General features: G+C 40.3%; 1 protein-coding gene across 1 annotated transcript in view; it reads left to right on the top strand.

The window, feature by feature from the left end:
• Window positions 1-18,534, top strand: part of CACNG6 (calcium voltage-gated channel auxiliary subunit gamma 6) — a 202,837-nt gene that overhangs the window by 164,309 nt on the left and 19,994 nt on the right. Inside the window, exon 3 of the mRNA XM_073602733.1 lies at window positions 15,017-15,154. Within this exon, the coding sequence (XP_073458834.1) occupies window positions 15,017-15,154 (138 nt within the window). The remainder of the gene's footprint in view (window positions 1-15,016; window positions 15,155-18,534) is intronic.

The following is an 18,534-nucleotide window of genomic DNA, read 5'->3' as shown; positions in this document are numbered from 1 at the left end:
ACTCCTAGAGTCCTAGTTAAAATTCTCATATATCCTACTTCTGGGTGTATTTATTATTATATATAGGGCTTTTTTTCAGTGGGAGCGCAGGGGAACACGGTTCTGGCACCCCCAGCACAGAATGTATGTAACGGCAAGGGGTGCTGGGGTGTGTTGAAGGGTCTATTGATGCTGGCTAATGGGAGCTTTATTGTTGCTGGAGAGCATCTTTTTTGTGTGGCAGACTGACAGTCTATTGTTGCTGGTGGGGGGGGGTCTATTGTTGCTGGTTGGGCTTATGTTTGCTGGCTGATGGGAGATCTATTGTTCCTCGAGGGGATCTATTTTTGCATGGTGGTCTATTGTTGCTAGGGAGGTCTGTTGTTACTGGTGGGCGTTATTTTTTTGCTGGGGGGTCAGTTGTTGCTGAAAGGGATCTACTGTGGAGGAAGGGGTCTTATGTTGCTGGCTGCTGGAGAGTCTATTGATGCTGAGTTGGCTGCTGGGAAATCTGTTGTTTCTGCCAGGGTCTATGGTTGTTGGGGTCTGCTGTTGCTGGGGGTTTATTGTTGCTGGGGATAGTCTATTGCTGCTGGATGCAGAGGGATCTACTTTAATGCTTTTCTTGGTATTATTAACAAATTCCATACAAATTACTTAGCACTACAAAATGATAGTTTTGTATTCTCTAATAGTTCTGAATTCTCTAAAAGGGGCGGTACTGGGAGAAGGCTAGGGGGTGGATCCAATGGTGCTCGGAGGTGGGTAGGGGGCGGAGACAACAAGTGACTCAGGAGGGTTCCTGCACCTATTCTCTGAGAAAAAAAAACCCTGTGTATATATATATATATATATATATATATATATATATATATATATATGATATAAGTAATATATATTATTACTTTCACTGTTTCACAGTATAAATGAACCCCTAGTAGTGATTATCTGCTCTTTTTGTACTATAAAGGGCTAATTTTAGTTTTCTAACCCCATTATGACAGGTTTTACAAAAAAAGCATGCTGCTACTAAACGTCTTAGGCCCGGTTCACACCTATGCGTTTTTTGGTGCTTTTTGCAGAAACGCACTACAGTTCATTCAACATGGTTTCCTATGGGACACGTTCGCAACTATGCTTTTTTCAGCCGCTGCATATTTGGAAGGGGTTAAGGACTTTTTGCAAAGCTAAATGGTGCTTTTTTTTGCTTTTTTGGTTCAGTAGACTTCAATAGAGAAGCTGCTGAAAAACATGTAGTGCTTTTTGCTGCGATTTGCATCTTTTAATCTGCCCAACATCAAGTTGGCTCAAAAAAAGCATAAAGAATGCAAAAAGCAAATTGCAGCAAAATCGCATGTGAAAAAACACAAAACGCATAGCAAAAAAGCACTGCATAAGCGGATCAAAAGCAAATTGCATAGGGAACGGAGCCTTATGCTGGCCATACACGTATCAATTTTCAGACGAGAATATTCATACGAAAAAATCTTTGTACATTCGCTGAATGAAAGAATGTCGTTAGAAAATTTCACTTGCTTTAACATTCGGTTTTAAAATAAATGTCATTTCTGAACGACTAAAACCAATGTCGATTTCACCCCACTAACGAAAATTAAAATGAACTTTTTTTGAAGGAAGACATTGTTTTTGTATGGCCAGCATTAGTGACAAAAACATAAGAGAAAGAGTTCTCTAAAAGAGGGTCAGCAGGGAACACTGATGTTGATACAGATCAGCTTTATTTATTACCAAATAGTAAACCAAATTAAATACAAAAGAAAGTGAAAAAACCAGCAATAATGACTGACGGTTACCACAAACCAGTTAAAATGGGACAACGTTGTCACAAGGGGTAATTAAAAACATATGGGAGCCGCGGCTTCACATCCACTCATACACGTCATACACATCTCTAGGTTGTAAATAGAGCTCTGAGGAAACCAGCGTCCATTGGCTGGTGAAACGCGTCAGCGGTGTGACGTCAGCACGTCACTGGGAGCCGCGCGCTATTCGATCTGGCAATTCGACCTGGCAATCCGACCTGTACTATTTGATCCGGTCTATTCCTGCACAACTCAACAGCTGATGCTTGTCTCCTCCATTAACATCTCTCCATACTGAGACACCTGCCTCACGGCGGCTTCATCAACAAACGGTTCCTTCATCTTGGCATTTATCCGCTTATTACAGCGGCACCTATCCATGTAGAGACTTAGGAACTGCGGACTGAGGACTTACTGCAAACCTGACGACAGAGCTACTGAGGCTGGTGAGATCCTTCCATTTCATTCAGCGTCTTTATAAAAGTATGTCAGTATTGTTTGCACCTCCTATACTTGTCTCCATGGACATATATTTTGCTACTTGAACTGCACAATTTATATCTATCTGCTGGAACCGGGACATGATCTGATTTGCCATCTAAACAGCTGCTATACATATAATGTGTGCAATAACTGGGCATTGCTCACCTCTCAGCAGATCGATTCATCTAAATTGAACCACAATATACCTCATTAATTGCCAGATTGTCCATCCACCCACATCTCTGCTACTGATATATGACCTGCCCCCATCATACAGGACTTTCTAAAATACTTTTTTGCCAACTGCTACATATGACTGGTACTTTAATAGGGCAGCAATACTTAATCTTCATTATATCACTTAGCTTACTATACCTTATTTACAACCTAGAGATGTGTATGACGTGTATGAGTGGATGTGAAGCCGCGGCTCCCATATGTTTTTAATTACCCCTTGTGACAACGTTGTCCCATTTTAACTGGTTTGTGGTAACCGTCAGTCATTATTGCTGGTTTTTTCACTTTCTTTTGTATTTAATTTGGTTTACTATTTGGTAATAAATAAAGCTGATCTGTATCAACATCAGTGTTCCCTGCTGACCCTCTTTTAGAGAACTCTTTCTCTTATGTTTTTGTTATATGATTCATAGGGCATCTTGGAACTGCATGCAGACTTCTGCCTGCATGATTTTTTGATACTTATCCGTTAAAACGACCATCTATTTAACTAACCTATTGGTTGATCCAGGCAACAATCCCCTATTTTTTGTTCAGCATTAGTGACAGCAGCCACAGGTAGCTTTTATGAAGCCACGTGCCTATGACAAGGGAATCTGTCATACATAATATATTACAGTTCTGTCTGAAAATTGGCAAAACAGTCTTTAATTTTTTTTTTTTTTAAATAAAAAATGTAATCTCTGAGTCTGAAATTTACCATATTCAATAGTATATACAGTATATCTCTTATGTCTGGTATTCTTAGAGTGGATTAGAGATTTTACTTCCTAACCATATACAGGGGGTCCCCTAGTTACAAACATCCGACTTACAAACGACTCCTACTTACAAACCGAGGGAGACAACAGGAAGTGAGAGGAAATCTACCCCTAGGAAGGGAAATTCACTCCTGTAAGAGCTATTATGGGGAAAAGGTACCTCCACTGATGCTTTATCACCAAGGCTTGTTTCCACAACAACCCAAAATTTTCAAAATCCAATTGTTATTGGGACAGAAAGTGAGGTGAAATCTTATGAACATGGGCACACACAGCAAAACAAATGTTACAGGGGTGTAAACCCTTCCCTATGCTATCCAAAAAGCTTAAAAATTGTTTTTTTGGCTGGAGCTACACTTAAAAAATGTACCTGTTCTGACTTACAAACAGATTCAACTTAAGAACAAACCTACAGTCCCTAACTTGTTTGTAACCCGGGGACCCCCTGTAGTTGGTTATTTATATTAACCACTGCATATAGATATTTAAGAATAAATTGCCTTTTTTTTTAACTTTACATATTAACTAAATTATACACCACACTTTTTTAAGGGTATTGTCCAATTAATCGATCAATCGAAACAGTAATCGGCCAACTAATCAATTATAAAAATAATCATTAGTTGCAGCCCTAAAAACCTCTTATTCTTTACAGCCAAGGAGGCTGCTTCTGTTTGAACTGCAACTTCCATGGTCCTGCACTTGTGGTCAGTTAGGGCACCAACCATTTGATGGTTTGACAGTTTGGTTGAGGACACAATCAAATCAAACTGTTTTTTTAAACTGGTAAATCGATGGTTTTAGTTCCGCTTTATGATTTACAACTGGGACTTTGGGCTTCAGCAAAATGGCAGCCTCCAGCAAGATGAAACAGGAACAATGCTGGATACAATTTACAGCACACACTAATTTAGTAGCATAATTATTAATGTAGAATATAAGTTCCTTACTAAAGAACATTATTTTTTATCAAGTTGTTATGGGTAAAGTTCTGCTTTAAGTATTTTGGGAAACTGTAAAATTGATGGGTTTAGTTTCACTTAAAGTACTGGGACAATACCTCTGAGGGTGTACTATTGCATTCCTTCTGACCCAAATAACCTGAATTGATCTGTCTTACATTTAGATTTAAGACAGGTCATTAAAATCTGTCAGTGTGGGGCCCTGCCATTGTGGAAATATAGGAGAAAATGACATAGCATTCACATCAAGGCTTAATGGGAAGTTGCAGACTATCATTTGAGTGGAGACAGCTGTGTTTTGGTTTCCTCTGTATTCTGTAGTCCTGGATTGGGGCCTGAAGCTTAAAGGTTCCAAAGTGTCTTGTGTGTCTTGTGTCTCCCAGTTTGGAGACAGCTCCCATATTGGAGACACCCAGGGGTCTAAAAAGCCCCAGCTGGGAGTCAAGAGACTGCAGGTCTCAAGCAGGGGTCACAGTTGCCCCAGCCAGTACCCAGGAGACAGGAGATCTTGTCTCAGGCATTCTGGTGAGATCCTATCGGAGGGCTGGAGAACCCCTACCCAGAGGCCAGGAGTGGGTCCAGCAGCAGGGCACTGCGACTAAAGTCTAAGAGAGCTACGTGAAGCAGGAGAGCAGGGCAACACAGTCAGAAGGTCTGGTAAGGAGAGTGATGGTGCTGCTGACAAGAGAGCAACATGGCTTGGTATTTTTAGTTGACTTTTCATGTTGATGGTGGAAACCCCTGTGAGGGCAACTGATTTCTATGTGAACTGTTTGTCTTATTTAATATAAGTGGGTTGCCACACCCTAAATTGCAGCTTAGACTGGCATTACATAATCACCCCAATGCCACAAAGGATAGCTCCGCTTACCTTTCTTTTTCAATCTGCAGTTGTTGTAATTGTCTGTAAAATTCAATGTAATATGACCACAGATGGTGTATGGAACATCCCCGGAAATGTAATTTCCTGCTTGTGTGATAGGCTCACTGATATTTCCCAGAAATCTGCAATAACATATCAACATATCAAGTCAAATTGTAGGCATCTCCTGCAATAGGAAGTTTGGGTTTGGTGAGATAGTTCCCAAGGGTTAATCACTATTAAAGAGATGCAGACACTGCAACTTTCCTCTTTAGAATACTAAGAGTGTACTAGCTGATTACAATGAACCAGTCCTTCCAATTTATGAATCCGCAGGAATCTGCAGGAAAGTTTAATATCCCTGTAATGTGAATGTAACATCCAGATATTTTCCTCAACAAAAATTGAGTTTTATTGTAATGTAATTTCAGAAGTCATTTGTAATCTTTTTTAATATGCAGCTTTCATTAAACAAATAATTGGTGGTCCTGTCACCTTGTCACATGTACCCCTAGTGGAAACTAATAATAGCCATGCCAACATGCATTGAGCAGGTATGGTCCTTAGTTGCCACTTAGTTGGAAGCCGGTCCAGAGAAATGAGGTACAGCTAAGCAAGTCACTGTAGAAAGGGAGTGACTAAAAAGGCTTGAGAAGATAAAAAAAATGGTCTTTTTCTTCAGGGGAATTTTTTTTTTTTTTTTTTCGGTTGATAGGACCTTTCTTTTTTACTTTTGGATGCTCAGGGTGCAGTATCTACCTGTAACGGAACATCTATTCACAATAAACCACAGCATAGTTTGGAAGTAAACAAAAAGTGCAAGAACAGTGTGCACAGTGATTGACAGCAACAGAAGCCAATGGCTCTCGCTGCTGTGTCTAAGCCAATGAGGAGGGGAAGAACCTCTGCTCTCGTGCATTAAGGTTAGAAAAAAAACTTCTGCCTTTACAACCACTGGAAATGTCATCACATTTACTAAGCTCTGGAGAAGATACCTTTGCAGAGTACAACTTCACTTGCAACATAAAAGCCCATTTGCCTTTAGTAAACCAGCCTCTAAGTGTAGCGACATCATTTATACATACATACATCCCACAATGTATTCTGGTCCAGTTGTAAAATTGCCATCCAAAACCTTTTGCGTAGAGGAAATTTCACTGGTTTGAAATAAAGTAACGCTTTGTTGATTAAAATCTGTTTCAGCTACTTGGCCAGCTTTCTCCATAGTTACATTGGGGTTGATTTACTAAAGGCAAATAGAGTGTGCACTTTGCAAAGTTGTTAAATGAGGTAACGCTTCACTTTGCAAAAAATACCCAATTATGTGCAAAAAAAAAAACCTGCATTTTTGCTTGCACATGATTGGATGATGGAAGTCAGCAGAGCTTCTGCTGATTAACTAAGCTGTGGATCAACTACACTTTCAGAGTGCAACCGCACTTTGCAAGGTGTACAGTCCATTTACTTTTAGTAAATCAAACCCATGGACTGTTCATTTTGCAGGAGAATTTGTCCCAGTGCTTAGTGAATGTGGTGCAATTTCACCTTGCAAAGAGTACCAAATCATGTAAGGAAATGTAAGGAAAATTAAAAAAAAACGTAATTTTTGCTTTTTGGTTGAATGATGGAATTCAGTGGAGCTTCACCTCATGAAGCAAACAACTGATTTGCCTTTAGTAAATCAACCCTGATGTCTTCAGGCCCTTAAACAAAGGATAATATTCAAAATGGTAATGCATATCAGTCCTTTACACACTTGTAATTGAATACATTTATCATTTGGAAAAGATGTTTTATAACTGCTCATTACTTACCGTACATACAAAACAATTATTTGAACTGATGTTCTGTTAAAGTATTTCTAGTATCAGCCAGCAAGCTGTTCTTTGGCCACTGGGGCAAAATACAACCACATAAGGCTTAATGCACTTTATGGGAACAAAATAGTATAAATTTCTAGCTGTGAACTGCAAACAGTAATTCTGTCTGATGAGCTTACATGCACATGATATACTTCCGTATTAATATATACTGTGTGTGTATATATATATATATATATATATATATATATATATATATTGTTTTACCTGCATTATCCTAAGAATGTGGGCATTCACAGAAGCACACAAGTAACATTTTCATGTGTGTCCACTTCCACATTTCATCATGGCTGTGGCCAGACTTGTATGTCATCTTCATAATGAGCAGGTTACAAGCAAAACTGGCTTCTGTCAAAGTGGCATGGCCGAAAAAGGTCTGCCAATCGGCATCCTATCAGCATTCTCAGCCAATGGTGTAGGGTGCCGCCCCCCTGTCAGAACACAATAGCTCAGCCGGGGAGATTGTTGTACTAACATTGCATAGTTAGTACAGCAGCTTTTCCCGAGCTATAGCCGCCACCACACTATATCTAAACCTATAGCTTTAAGTGGTCTTTATTTTCTAGCTACCTATATAAAATCAATAAATATGAATCAGGGCCTAATTGCAAAGTAAGATGAAGTGACCTTCAAACATCCAAGTGTTCACAGCCAATCACAGGACTGGCAGTACAGAATTTCAGACTTTATGCCAGATAAACATATGGGCAGCACACTGGCATAGTGGTTAGCAGCACTAGAGTTGTTGGTTTGAATGCAACTACAACATTACACGCCTGGAGTTTGCACGTTCTCCCTGTGTCTGCATGTGTTTTCTCTGGGGTACTCTGGTTTCCTCCCATACTCCATGATGGTAGATTAATTGTAGACATGATGGTAGATTAATTGTCTCCTGTCTAAAATTGGCCCTAGTATGTGTATGTATGAATTTGAGTTAGGGACCTTCAGGGTCATTTTACGAAGTCAGTGGGCCTGTGGGCAAAAGTATAAGTTGGGCCCCCATCGCTTGATACGAAAAAAAAAACTGCAGTGTGCATGGCACCATGAAAAGTGGTATTTTCATTGTGCCAGGGATGTTGCTAGGATTGTAAAAGACCTAGGGCAGCTTTGTGCACACAAAGTAGAAGAGTAATGCAGCATTCAAAGCACGTTGCGGCGAACACTGGCTGGCTATAATTCTTCCTCTTCCAGGTCAGTCTTTTCTCCAGTATAATCCCCCAGGTCACTGTGTCCTCCAGTATAATTCCCCCAGGTCAGTCTATGTCCCCAATAAACCCCCCCAGGTCAATCTGTCCCCCCAGTATAATCCCTCCAGGTCGATTTGCCCAGAATAATCTCTCCTCTAGGCCAGTCTATCCCCCAGTAAAATCCCCCAAAGTCAGACTGATCTTAGGGATTGTACTGGGGGGCACACTGACCCCCCAGTACAATTCGGGCAATAGTTGACTTTTTTAGGCCCTGAAAAGTTGCGCAAATGTTTATCAAATCACTGTTTTCACTAAAAAAATACACTAAATCTTAATAAGCACACATAAACAAATTCCTGTTAAATTCCTACTAAGGCTTTGTTCACATGGGGTGTACTAAAGTGTGTTGCCTTTTTAATTTATTTATTTTATATCACATGAGTTTGTAATTTTAAGCAGCTGCTTAGAGTGAGGGGCTTATCCCATAAGTGCAGTGTTTGGCACACAGAAAGGGGCGGATCATCTGTGTACCTCATCAGCAATATTTTTTTTTTTTTAAACAGAGATCCTGCTCTCTGTAATACAAGTTCTTGTGGCCTGATTGAATTGCAAATAGATTTTCACTGAGAGTCAATTAATATGTTAATCACCACCGACAGAGGGTGTTGCCTTTTGAATAGCTACAATGTTTGAAGGCAGTTTCAATGTTTTTTTTTTTTTGACAGAATACAGATTCAATTTTTTTTAATTTGTTACATTTTTTTTTTCTCCCATTTTTATTCTTCTTTTTTCTTAACGGTAATTTTTTTTTCTTTACAAAAGAAAGAAAAAACAAAGGGGGGAAGAACGATTTTTAATTTTTTTTTTGAATTTTTTTTTTAATGTTTACTATTTTTCTTTCTTTCCTATAGGACCTTTATTTATTTATTTTTTTTGTATGGTGATTCTTGAGTTTGGTGTCACTAGGGTGAAATAAATAAATAAATTAAAAAAAAAAAAAGAGGGGAGTAGGGGGAACATTATATGGAGAACATTTAAAATGGTTAGAAATGTTGATATAGAATATTAAAGCTTCCCTATAGCATTTTGGGGATGGACCAAGTTCCAACAGTTTTTCTTCTTCTCTTTCGACATTGGATAATTGTTTTATATAAATGTATGTCATGGTAGTTATTACCAACTATGACAGTAACACCTGGTTACACCTGGTCATGTGACTATTTTCGTTGTATATGTGACATACAATCCTCTCTACAGTTCTAATATTGGGCAGTCATCATATGTGGTCATTGATCAATTTTTTGTTTGTTGGTCAGTTTTCTTTTTCGTACCATAACTAAGTTCAAAGAGCATTGTGTGAATATCATATAGATATACTGGGACTGGTGAGACTCATAGTGATTGGCAAATAGCAGGGAGTATAGTACAATTGTACTTAAGAGTAATTTAGTTTGATTGTTCCTGAAGCCACTAGTGACTGATGACATCACACTTATCCGTATTCTGAAATCAAGTTATTTTGGTCTGCATAGGCGACACTGCCTAATCTGCACTGAAAACTCTTAAAGTGATGACCTCTTCCGTAGCCTGCTAAAGGCAGGATTCATACAGTAGCTACACACGGTAGCTAAGGACGGAGCTATATGCCCAAAGGTTTGGCACCAGCCAAGGTTGAACTGTACCCAGTTTCAGTAAAAGGAGTTAGTGGTGAGTTGCGATGGCAACAAAACTCCCCGGAACACGTGAAGGGTCATACACGCACACACAACGTGGTATTCCACAGAAGGTGGGGCAGAGGTACTTGCAGGCATATGACAATGGAGGAAGAAAGATGGGGGGATGAAAATCAGACACCTGGCTGAAGGGCGTAACCATTCAAATTGTTACACATGTCACTGGGAAAGGGGTCTCATTAGTATGTCGCAGTATATCTATGACAATTCTAATCAAAGGTCCTTACGGCTCAGACTTACCAGACAAGCATTCAGTTGAATGCATATGTTTTAAATGTACTTGTGTTTTTCTTTCTCTACCTGTGTCCACATTAATAAAGTATAATTTTAGAAAGCCAGGAAAAGCTGGTCCCCAGGCTATTATTGTATGCTGTATCCACTTGGAATCACCAGTGAAGGCCGTCCCAGAAGCAAGGGCAACAGGACCAGATTCGCCGTATGGACTTTCGTACTGTTATTATCGGACTATTGTTATTATTGGACTGTTGAGAACAAGGATCCTCATGTTTTTTTTGTTTTTTTTTTTCCTTATTGTTTTGTTTTGGTGCTGTTTCTCATGATTTCTATTTTGGACTTATGACATCCAGAACAAGTGATGACTACCAATACTGGGATCCAGAAGTGTGAACTGTAGAGATGGAGAGTTTAAAAGTTTTTTTTTCTTCTCAAAGAGTTTTATTTCATTTCAGAGGGTAAAGCCGAAAGTGCCAAATATTAAAGGAGATTGCACATAAACCATTATTTTAGGTGTGGCCGAGTCTCATATTCTCAACTGGCCACAAGGGGCCACCTGTTGCCTTATGAGTTTATATGAAATCTCCATTAATAACTGTAAAATATTGTAATAATGAATATATTTCATTTAGCTGGCATCTATGAAAGCCAGGCAAAAAGGGTTTCATTTAAGCTTTTGCTAAAAGCAGAGAATGTGGGCCAAGGCTTGTATATGCAAACAATGGAGAGCCAATTCCATTGTTCCACACCTACTCCTTTGAAAGGGTGCCATGCTGGGATATGCATTGGACCTAACTTCCTGGGGAAATGCAATTAACACACTTGGCCAACATAGTCACAAGGATTTGCATGAAAGGGGGCCGACTTATGGAGTAAGCCCTCCAATCATGATCCAAGCTAGGCCAACCAATGAGACATCAGCTTGGTTTGATATACTCAGAGCCAAGGGGGAGGTAACCGTTCTCTTTCTGATAGACCAGCGAGCTGAAAGGAGCTTTGGTAAGGATGGGTAATTATGGGAAAGGAATGCCCTTTTACTTGTAACTAAATATGTGTGTAGATTACTGTATTGAGGAATATACCCTGTATTCCTTCATGTAAATACTTTATTTCAACCTAATATTTTCTTCCTTGGTGTAAGGCGATAGACGATTGTGTATTAGCTAGACTTTCAACTGTGTCCTAATAAATGTTATTATATTTTAAGCTTTCACTCTTGATCGAAAAGAACTCTTATTTAACCCACATCATATCTATAAGATATGAAAAATCTTAAATATAGATTTTTCAGGGTAACAAGTGTATGCCCCTGTAAGGGCCATGCTTACCTGCATGTACAGATGTTCTATGCTTCAAAACCCCATGCAGGTAGTCCCATTTCTCCCAATCTGACAACCTTGTGGGTGCAGAACTCAGGGACAGGCACCTAAATGGATGTCAAATTGAGAGTAGCGGCTATTTCCAGGCAGTCCATGCTTCTCAATTGACATAAATGGGACTGCCTGCATGGGAAAGTACGAAACACCTGCGCATCCCTGTGCAGTTAAACAAAGCTTTGCATGGGCGTACGCTGTAGTATGCCCTGAGTGAACAACGCCTCTCTATGTTTCTTTTGTCATTTTTATTTTTTACGTTATTTTTTATATTTTTTTTAATATTTCTTTCTTTGGGGGGGCTTTGTTGAAACAGGGGTCTAAAGAGACCCCTGATTTCTCTTTTTTGAGACTGAGAGAGGGACTGAGGATATGGAGTTCATATCCCCTTTCTCTGCAGCCTCAGCTGAACTGCATATACACTGTACTGTACAGAGACTTCTTTTCATTCACAAACTGAAACATAGTAAACACAGTTTACTATGCTTCGGTGATGAATGGACACAGTAGGGATTGGTACCAAACGCCCCTGTGTCCATTTAGGAAGTGGCTGGTAAACATGTCTCCTGAATACTGCACTGATCTCCCACCCCAACCACAGCTGCAGGCAGCAGGAAGGGGAGTGGTGCCAGGGAACTCCTAAGGGGCGGCGGAGCAGTACAGGGGGATGCCGGACCAGTAGGGGGGGATTTATTTTTACAGTTAACTCCCCCTGTGGCCACAGAAGATCGATGGTCGTGATGCGTTGTGCCCCACACACACTTGCACAATGGATAATACACCACTGCTTAGATTGTAAGCTTCTTGAGGGCATGAAATGATGTGAATGTACAATATACAGTATATGTAAAGTGCTGAGTAAGTTGTTGGTGCTATAAGTACCTAAAATAAATACATTTAAAAAAAAAATGATAAACTGTGTAGTTAGCTGATGCCTGGAGTTTTGCTTTTAAATGCAGAGATGTTGGCACCAGCATCTCTGAGAAATACTAAAAATGGTTTCACTTATCAGCATCATCCAAAATGGAAATATATTATTCAAGAAGGACCAACCCTTTAAAGTGGAACTTTGGCAGGTGAGGGCCCAGGAACACTTGTCACATTGTAGAAGTTTGCAGAGAATACTTGCACAGGAGACTAATGCCCTGTACACACGATAGGATTTTCCAACAACAAAATCCATGTTTTTTTCCCAACGGATGTTGGTTCAAACTTGTCTTGCATACACACAGTCACACAAATCTTGTCGGAAATTCCGAATGTCAAGAATGCGGTGACATACAACAAGTACGACAAGCCGAGAAAAATGAATTTCAATAGCCAGTGCTGCTCTTCTGCTTGATTCCGAGCATTCGTGGAACTTTGTGCGTCGCAATTGTGTACGCACGATCGGAATTTACGACAACGGATTTTGTTGTCGGAAAATTTGAGATCTCAAATTTTGTGTGACGGAAATTACGATGGAAAATGTCCGATGGAGTCCACACACGGTCGGAATTTCCGACAACAAGCTTGTCGGAAAATCCTATCGTGTGTACGGGGCATTAGTTTGTTCCCTTCCAGTGCTGATGACAATGTTCTTTCTTATACAGCTTCACCATCATCACCATCACCACCTTTGCCATCACCACCAATGCCAACTTTTCCATTAATTCTTGAACATTTTATATTACATTGTTTCTGCTGTTTTTGGGCAATAACTAATGATGTAACTCCTGCACTTTCACGCTTGAGTTATGTCATCCCAACACTCAGTTCCTTTCTTGAAATCTTACAGCACTGTGCTGCAGGCAGTGTACAAAACAAAAACATGGACCTTTTTTGCAGAATAGACAAATGCAAAGGTTGAATGTTCAATTTACCTCAACCAGCAATACTTATATTATCCCTTCCTGCCTCAGGCGTCTCCCCTTTCCCACTTCACCCATTACCATACGAGCAGCAGGTTCTGCAGTATCATACTGCAAGTATCACTGAGTCTAATTCAGTGCAAGAAGAGATTTTCATGCAATTGCATGATTTTTTAACAAAATCATTGGGTGAACTACAGGGTATTTTATATATGCATGAAACTCAGGTAACATAGTTGACCTATCAGTGAAAATGTTGAAGTGGTTGCAACATTCTTGTCTCAATGTGTAGCATCAGGGGATTTAATAAATATCTACTTTCTTTTTGGTGCTAAATTTGCAATATTATTTTTCATAATTATGCACATTTATTATTGTAAGCTTGTTCATCAACTTCTCTTTTAAAACGTTAAAAGAACTATTAGAAACTGCTAGGAGCCTGGCTCTCAGGGACACACACCCCTTGCAGTCCTCATCACATAGGTGCCTAATATTTTTAATTAAAGGCAGATGCATCCACACTCTAATGTGCCCTGCAGTATTTTGTGAGAGTGAAGCAAGGGTACCCTCCACCTACAGCCCGACCAGAAACGATCTCCTGTAATAGTCACATTACTGACACTTCAACAGCATAATTAAAGAGGAACGCCACACCCCTATTCATCTTTTTTCCAATATTTTCTTACTTTATGCTCAATAAACATATTCCCCCACCCAGGGTTTCTCTTAGAAATCATGGGGCCCTACACAGCTATCCTGACTGGGCCCCCCAACCCAAACTACAACCCACCCACGCAACGAAATAGCGACACTGACTTTACCCCCCCTACACCCTGAAAATAAAAAAACAGTCCCACTTCCTGGGCCCCTCTGTTGAAATTATGGGGCCAGGGAAATGTTATTTAAGCCCTGGTAAACAAGTAGGAGCGGGGGTGTGGTCTAGTAAAGTCCATGTATTCATTTAGGAAGAAATGATCAATAAAGTTGCCCTGGATCCTCCTATTTAGCTGATAAGGTCTGGGCCCAGTCCAACGGGACCAGTTGTACTGCCTTATCAGCAGCCCTGCCCCCACCCAGCAAATCCAGTATTGATCTGCCACTTGCCAGGTCCCATGCTGCCATCTTCTTTCCTCAAACATTATTAGGAGCTGACTGTCTCTTGAGGTTCTTGCAGCCAGCCTCTGATGATGTGGAGCAAGGTCTGCCCATCCCTCTTCCATCACTGTCAAGAAGCTGATGCCTCTGCAATATCGGACACGGATATCCCTGGGGGCTCCAGGAGCAGGAGGAAGGGGGGGGGGAGAGGAAGCAAAACAAAAAGTGAATAAATACACAAAAAATGTCTGATACAATGAGGTAGAATGTTTTTTTTCTGTTAAGGTCCACATTAAGGTTCTTAGAAGGCACAAATATAAAAAAAAAAATCCTTGTGCTTTGACCAGGGGTAGGTGGGATTGGGAACATGATAAATAGAAATTGAGTGGAATAAAGAGCTATTATTACCTGGATTCTAATGTACAACAGTTATATTGATTCCTTGGTGCTGTTAATATGTGTATTTATGTGTATAAAAACTCATGACTAGTCATTTGTAGATAGCCTTGATTTTTCTGCTTTCCTTCTTGCCATTCACCAATATGTTCCTCTCATAGATATGAATATCACAGCAGCTGTTCTCTCTCTGCTGAGCATAACTCTGATGGTAATGGGATCAATCTGCATAACAATGGTTTTAAGCAAAGGTGTGGAATTCCTCCTTAAACCTGCATCATTCTTCTTCATTCTTTCTGGTAAGCAAAGTTTATAGACTGTTCATTGCTCACGGCATTTCAAAGGATCAGTCCACCCATAATATCATATTTCTCTTGTTAGTAGACTATGCTGGAATGATTCAAAACTGATTAAATATAGTGCCTTGAAAAAGTATTCTTACCCCTTGAAATTTTCCAAATTTTGTCATGTTACAACCAAAAATGTAAATGTATTTTATTTGGATTTCATGTGATAGACCAACACAAAGTGGCACATAATTGTGAGGTGGAAGGAAAATGATAAATGATTTAAATTTTTTTTACAAATAAATATGTGAAAATTGTGGCGTGCATTTGTATTCAACCCCCTTGAGTCAATACTTTGTAGAACCACCTTTTGCTGCAACTACAGCTGCAAGTATTTTTGGGGATGTCTCTACCAGCTTTATACATCTAGAGAGTGACATTTTTACCCATTCTTCTTTGCAAAATAGCTCAAAATAGCTCAAGCTCTGCCAGATTGGATGGAGAGCGTCTGTGAACAGCAATTTTCAAGTCTTGACACAGATTCTCAATTGGATTTAAGTCTGGACTTTAGGGATGGGCGAACGGTTCGGCCCGAGCATTAGTTCGGGCCAAACATTGTGGCTGTGCGCTGTTCGAACGTTCGACCAACAGCCGAACAAACAGGTTGTTCGACTGTTTGTTCGCCCCCCGAACCGACCACAATGCATTGTGGCGCTGAACAGTGCATTGCAAGCCCTGATTGGCTAAAGCAGTGAAAGCTTCAGCCAATCAGGGCATAGAGCATTGGACACTGTCATCATAACTTTATCCAATCATGGCTTATTCCCACCCCATAGTATAAAAGTATTCTTTCAATGGCAGACGTTTTTAGTGTGATTTTGGCGTGTAGAGAGAGATAGAACAGGGTTCTGTTCAGCGCTATTAGTTAGTTAGTGTGCTATACTGTGCTATTTTGCTTCAATCGTCAGTGTAGAATATTAGTTTAGTGTCAGTCTAGGGATAGTGTGAGTGTAATGAGGAGGACCATCATTCAGCTTTGCATAGTGTGCAGCTAGAGTAGTAGCTACAGCTCAGATAGTTTCACTGTAGTGAAGTGAGACCGTGTCATTCATACATACATTAGTGTAGAGTAGGGACAGCTCAGATAGTTTCAGTGTAGTGTAGTGAGACTGTGTCAGTAATCTTTACATTAGTTTATAGCTAGAGTAGGGACAGTTAAGATAGCGTCAGTGTAGTGACGGTTGAACACCATCTATTTGATTGTGTTACTGCTAGTTTAACGCCATTTACTTCTGTGTGCGTTACTGCCAGTTTAACGCCATATAATTTTGAGTGCGTTACTGACAGTTTAATGACATATAGTTCTGTGTACGTTTCTGACAGTTTAACGCTATATAGTTTTGTGCGTTATTGCCAGTTTAACGCAATTTACTTTTGTGTGCGTTACTGCCAGTTAAACGCATTATAGTTCTGTACATCACTGTACGTTTGGTGCATTATATTGCAGTATATTATAGTGTATCCGTGGAGTGTGTCTGTGTAGTGTGAGTGCTCAAATTAAAGTGCACCAAATACCTCTTTACATTAATTAAAGTGCATCTACATACAGATTTCAACTTCTTCTTTACATTTGCTTATAAGGACCGCCCCTCCCTCCTAATAATGTCTGGGAGGACAACAAAGAGAGGCAGACGTGCCCTTGGCATTGTAAGGGGCCCAGCAACAAATGTGTCCACAGGTAAAAGTGGACATGGTGGTCGGTCCTCAGGACATCATTTCCTCTGTTTAGTGAGTTTGCCCATGCTATCTAGCCACAGCATGCAGAGGAGGTGGTAGACTGGCTTACTTAACCATCCTCATCCTCCTCATCCTCTGTCACGCAAGCAGAGACAAGTGTGCAATCCCCTGCAGTTGCCAGAGTGGATAAACCTGCCTCCTTGTCCACATCTATTCCTGCCATAGCCCCAACATCAGCCATTGAGGAGTCAGCTGAGTTATTTGACCACAGCATCAGCCACTTGCTTCTTGATGATGCCCAGCCATTACTGGATTCAGATGTTGATTCTGAGGTTGAGGATGACAGGAACATGAGCCTAGAGAGAGGGAGGAACACTGGTAGACAAATTGGCATTCATGTTCCCCAAGCCGCAGCATATTGCCGAGTTGTCTCCAGTGGTATTGATAAAGATAGAGGAGATGGAGATGATGATGAGGTCACTGATGCGACTTGGGTGCCAGATAGAGCAGAGGAGGAAACTGAAGGTGAGGCGGCACAACCCCAAGGAGGCCGACATCACCACCCTATTCCACCCTATTCCACACATTCTGCAGCTGTTATCTCCCGGCCCACTCCCCAAAGCTCAGCTGTCTGGGCCTTTTTCAGCACATCTGCAGCAGATCGCACTGTTATCTGCAAACTGTGTCTCAGGCACATCAAACATGGCAAAAACACCAACCATATGCATATCATTGCAATTTGTTTTGCCTTCATCAAAAGCACCTCTATAGGGTTACCGTGGGAAGGTGCCCCCGACACCCAAAGAGTAATTTTTCTGCACCTTTTTGACAGGTGCATATCATTGCAATGTTTTACAGCAAGGCCAATTCTTGCTTTCATCAAGAGTACCTCTATAGGTTTATGGTGGGAAGGCGCCACCGACACCCAAAGACCAATTTTTACGCACCCGTTACTTCTATACAAAGTCAAAGTGACACCAGAATGTATCCAAAAAAATCTCTAATCTTGTTCCCAGTGCACTACATTGTAGCCTCATCATACACACTGGCTCCCCAGCTGCTGCTGAGCAAAATAAAGGCAACCTTTAGGGAAAATGTCGTTTTTTTGGGCTTTATAAATTCAATTATTGCTGCAGCAGATTCTAGACATGGTACAGATCTGCCACTTTACAGGTAGACTAAGGCACTATATTAGAAGGAATTTTTAATTTTTAGGCTTTCACTTTAAAAATCAAAAAATCACTGCTCATTTAAAATTTATGTTTTTCACAAACTTTTTTTTTTTATTGATACATGTCCCCGAGGGAAGGATCTGGACCCCTATAACCACTGTATGCCCAATTACATGCATATAAGCCTTCAAAATGGGCACTTTTGATTTTTGTCGCTTGGTCCCATAGACTTTAACCACTTGCCTACAGGGCACTTTCACCCCCTTCCTGCCCAGATCAATTTTCAGCTTTCAGCGCTCTCACACTTTGAATGACAATTACTCAGTCATGCAACACTGTACCCAAATTAAATTTGCATCCTTTTTTTTTTACACAAACAGAGCTTTCTTATTTAATCACTAGTGGGTTTTTTATTTTTTGTGCTATAAATAAAAAAGACTGAAATTTTGGTGAAAAAATGCCTTTTTATTTGTTTCTGTCATA

The sequence above is a fragment of the Aquarana catesbeiana genome, linkage group LG10, assembly GCF_042186555.1.
Source record: "Aquarana catesbeiana isolate 2022-GZ linkage group LG10, ASM4218655v1, whole genome shotgun sequence".
Classification (NCBI taxonomy): Eukaryota; Metazoa; Chordata; class Amphibia; order Anura; family Ranidae; genus Aquarana; species Aquarana catesbeiana.
This window is presented reverse-complemented; position numbering and strand designations above follow the sequence as displayed.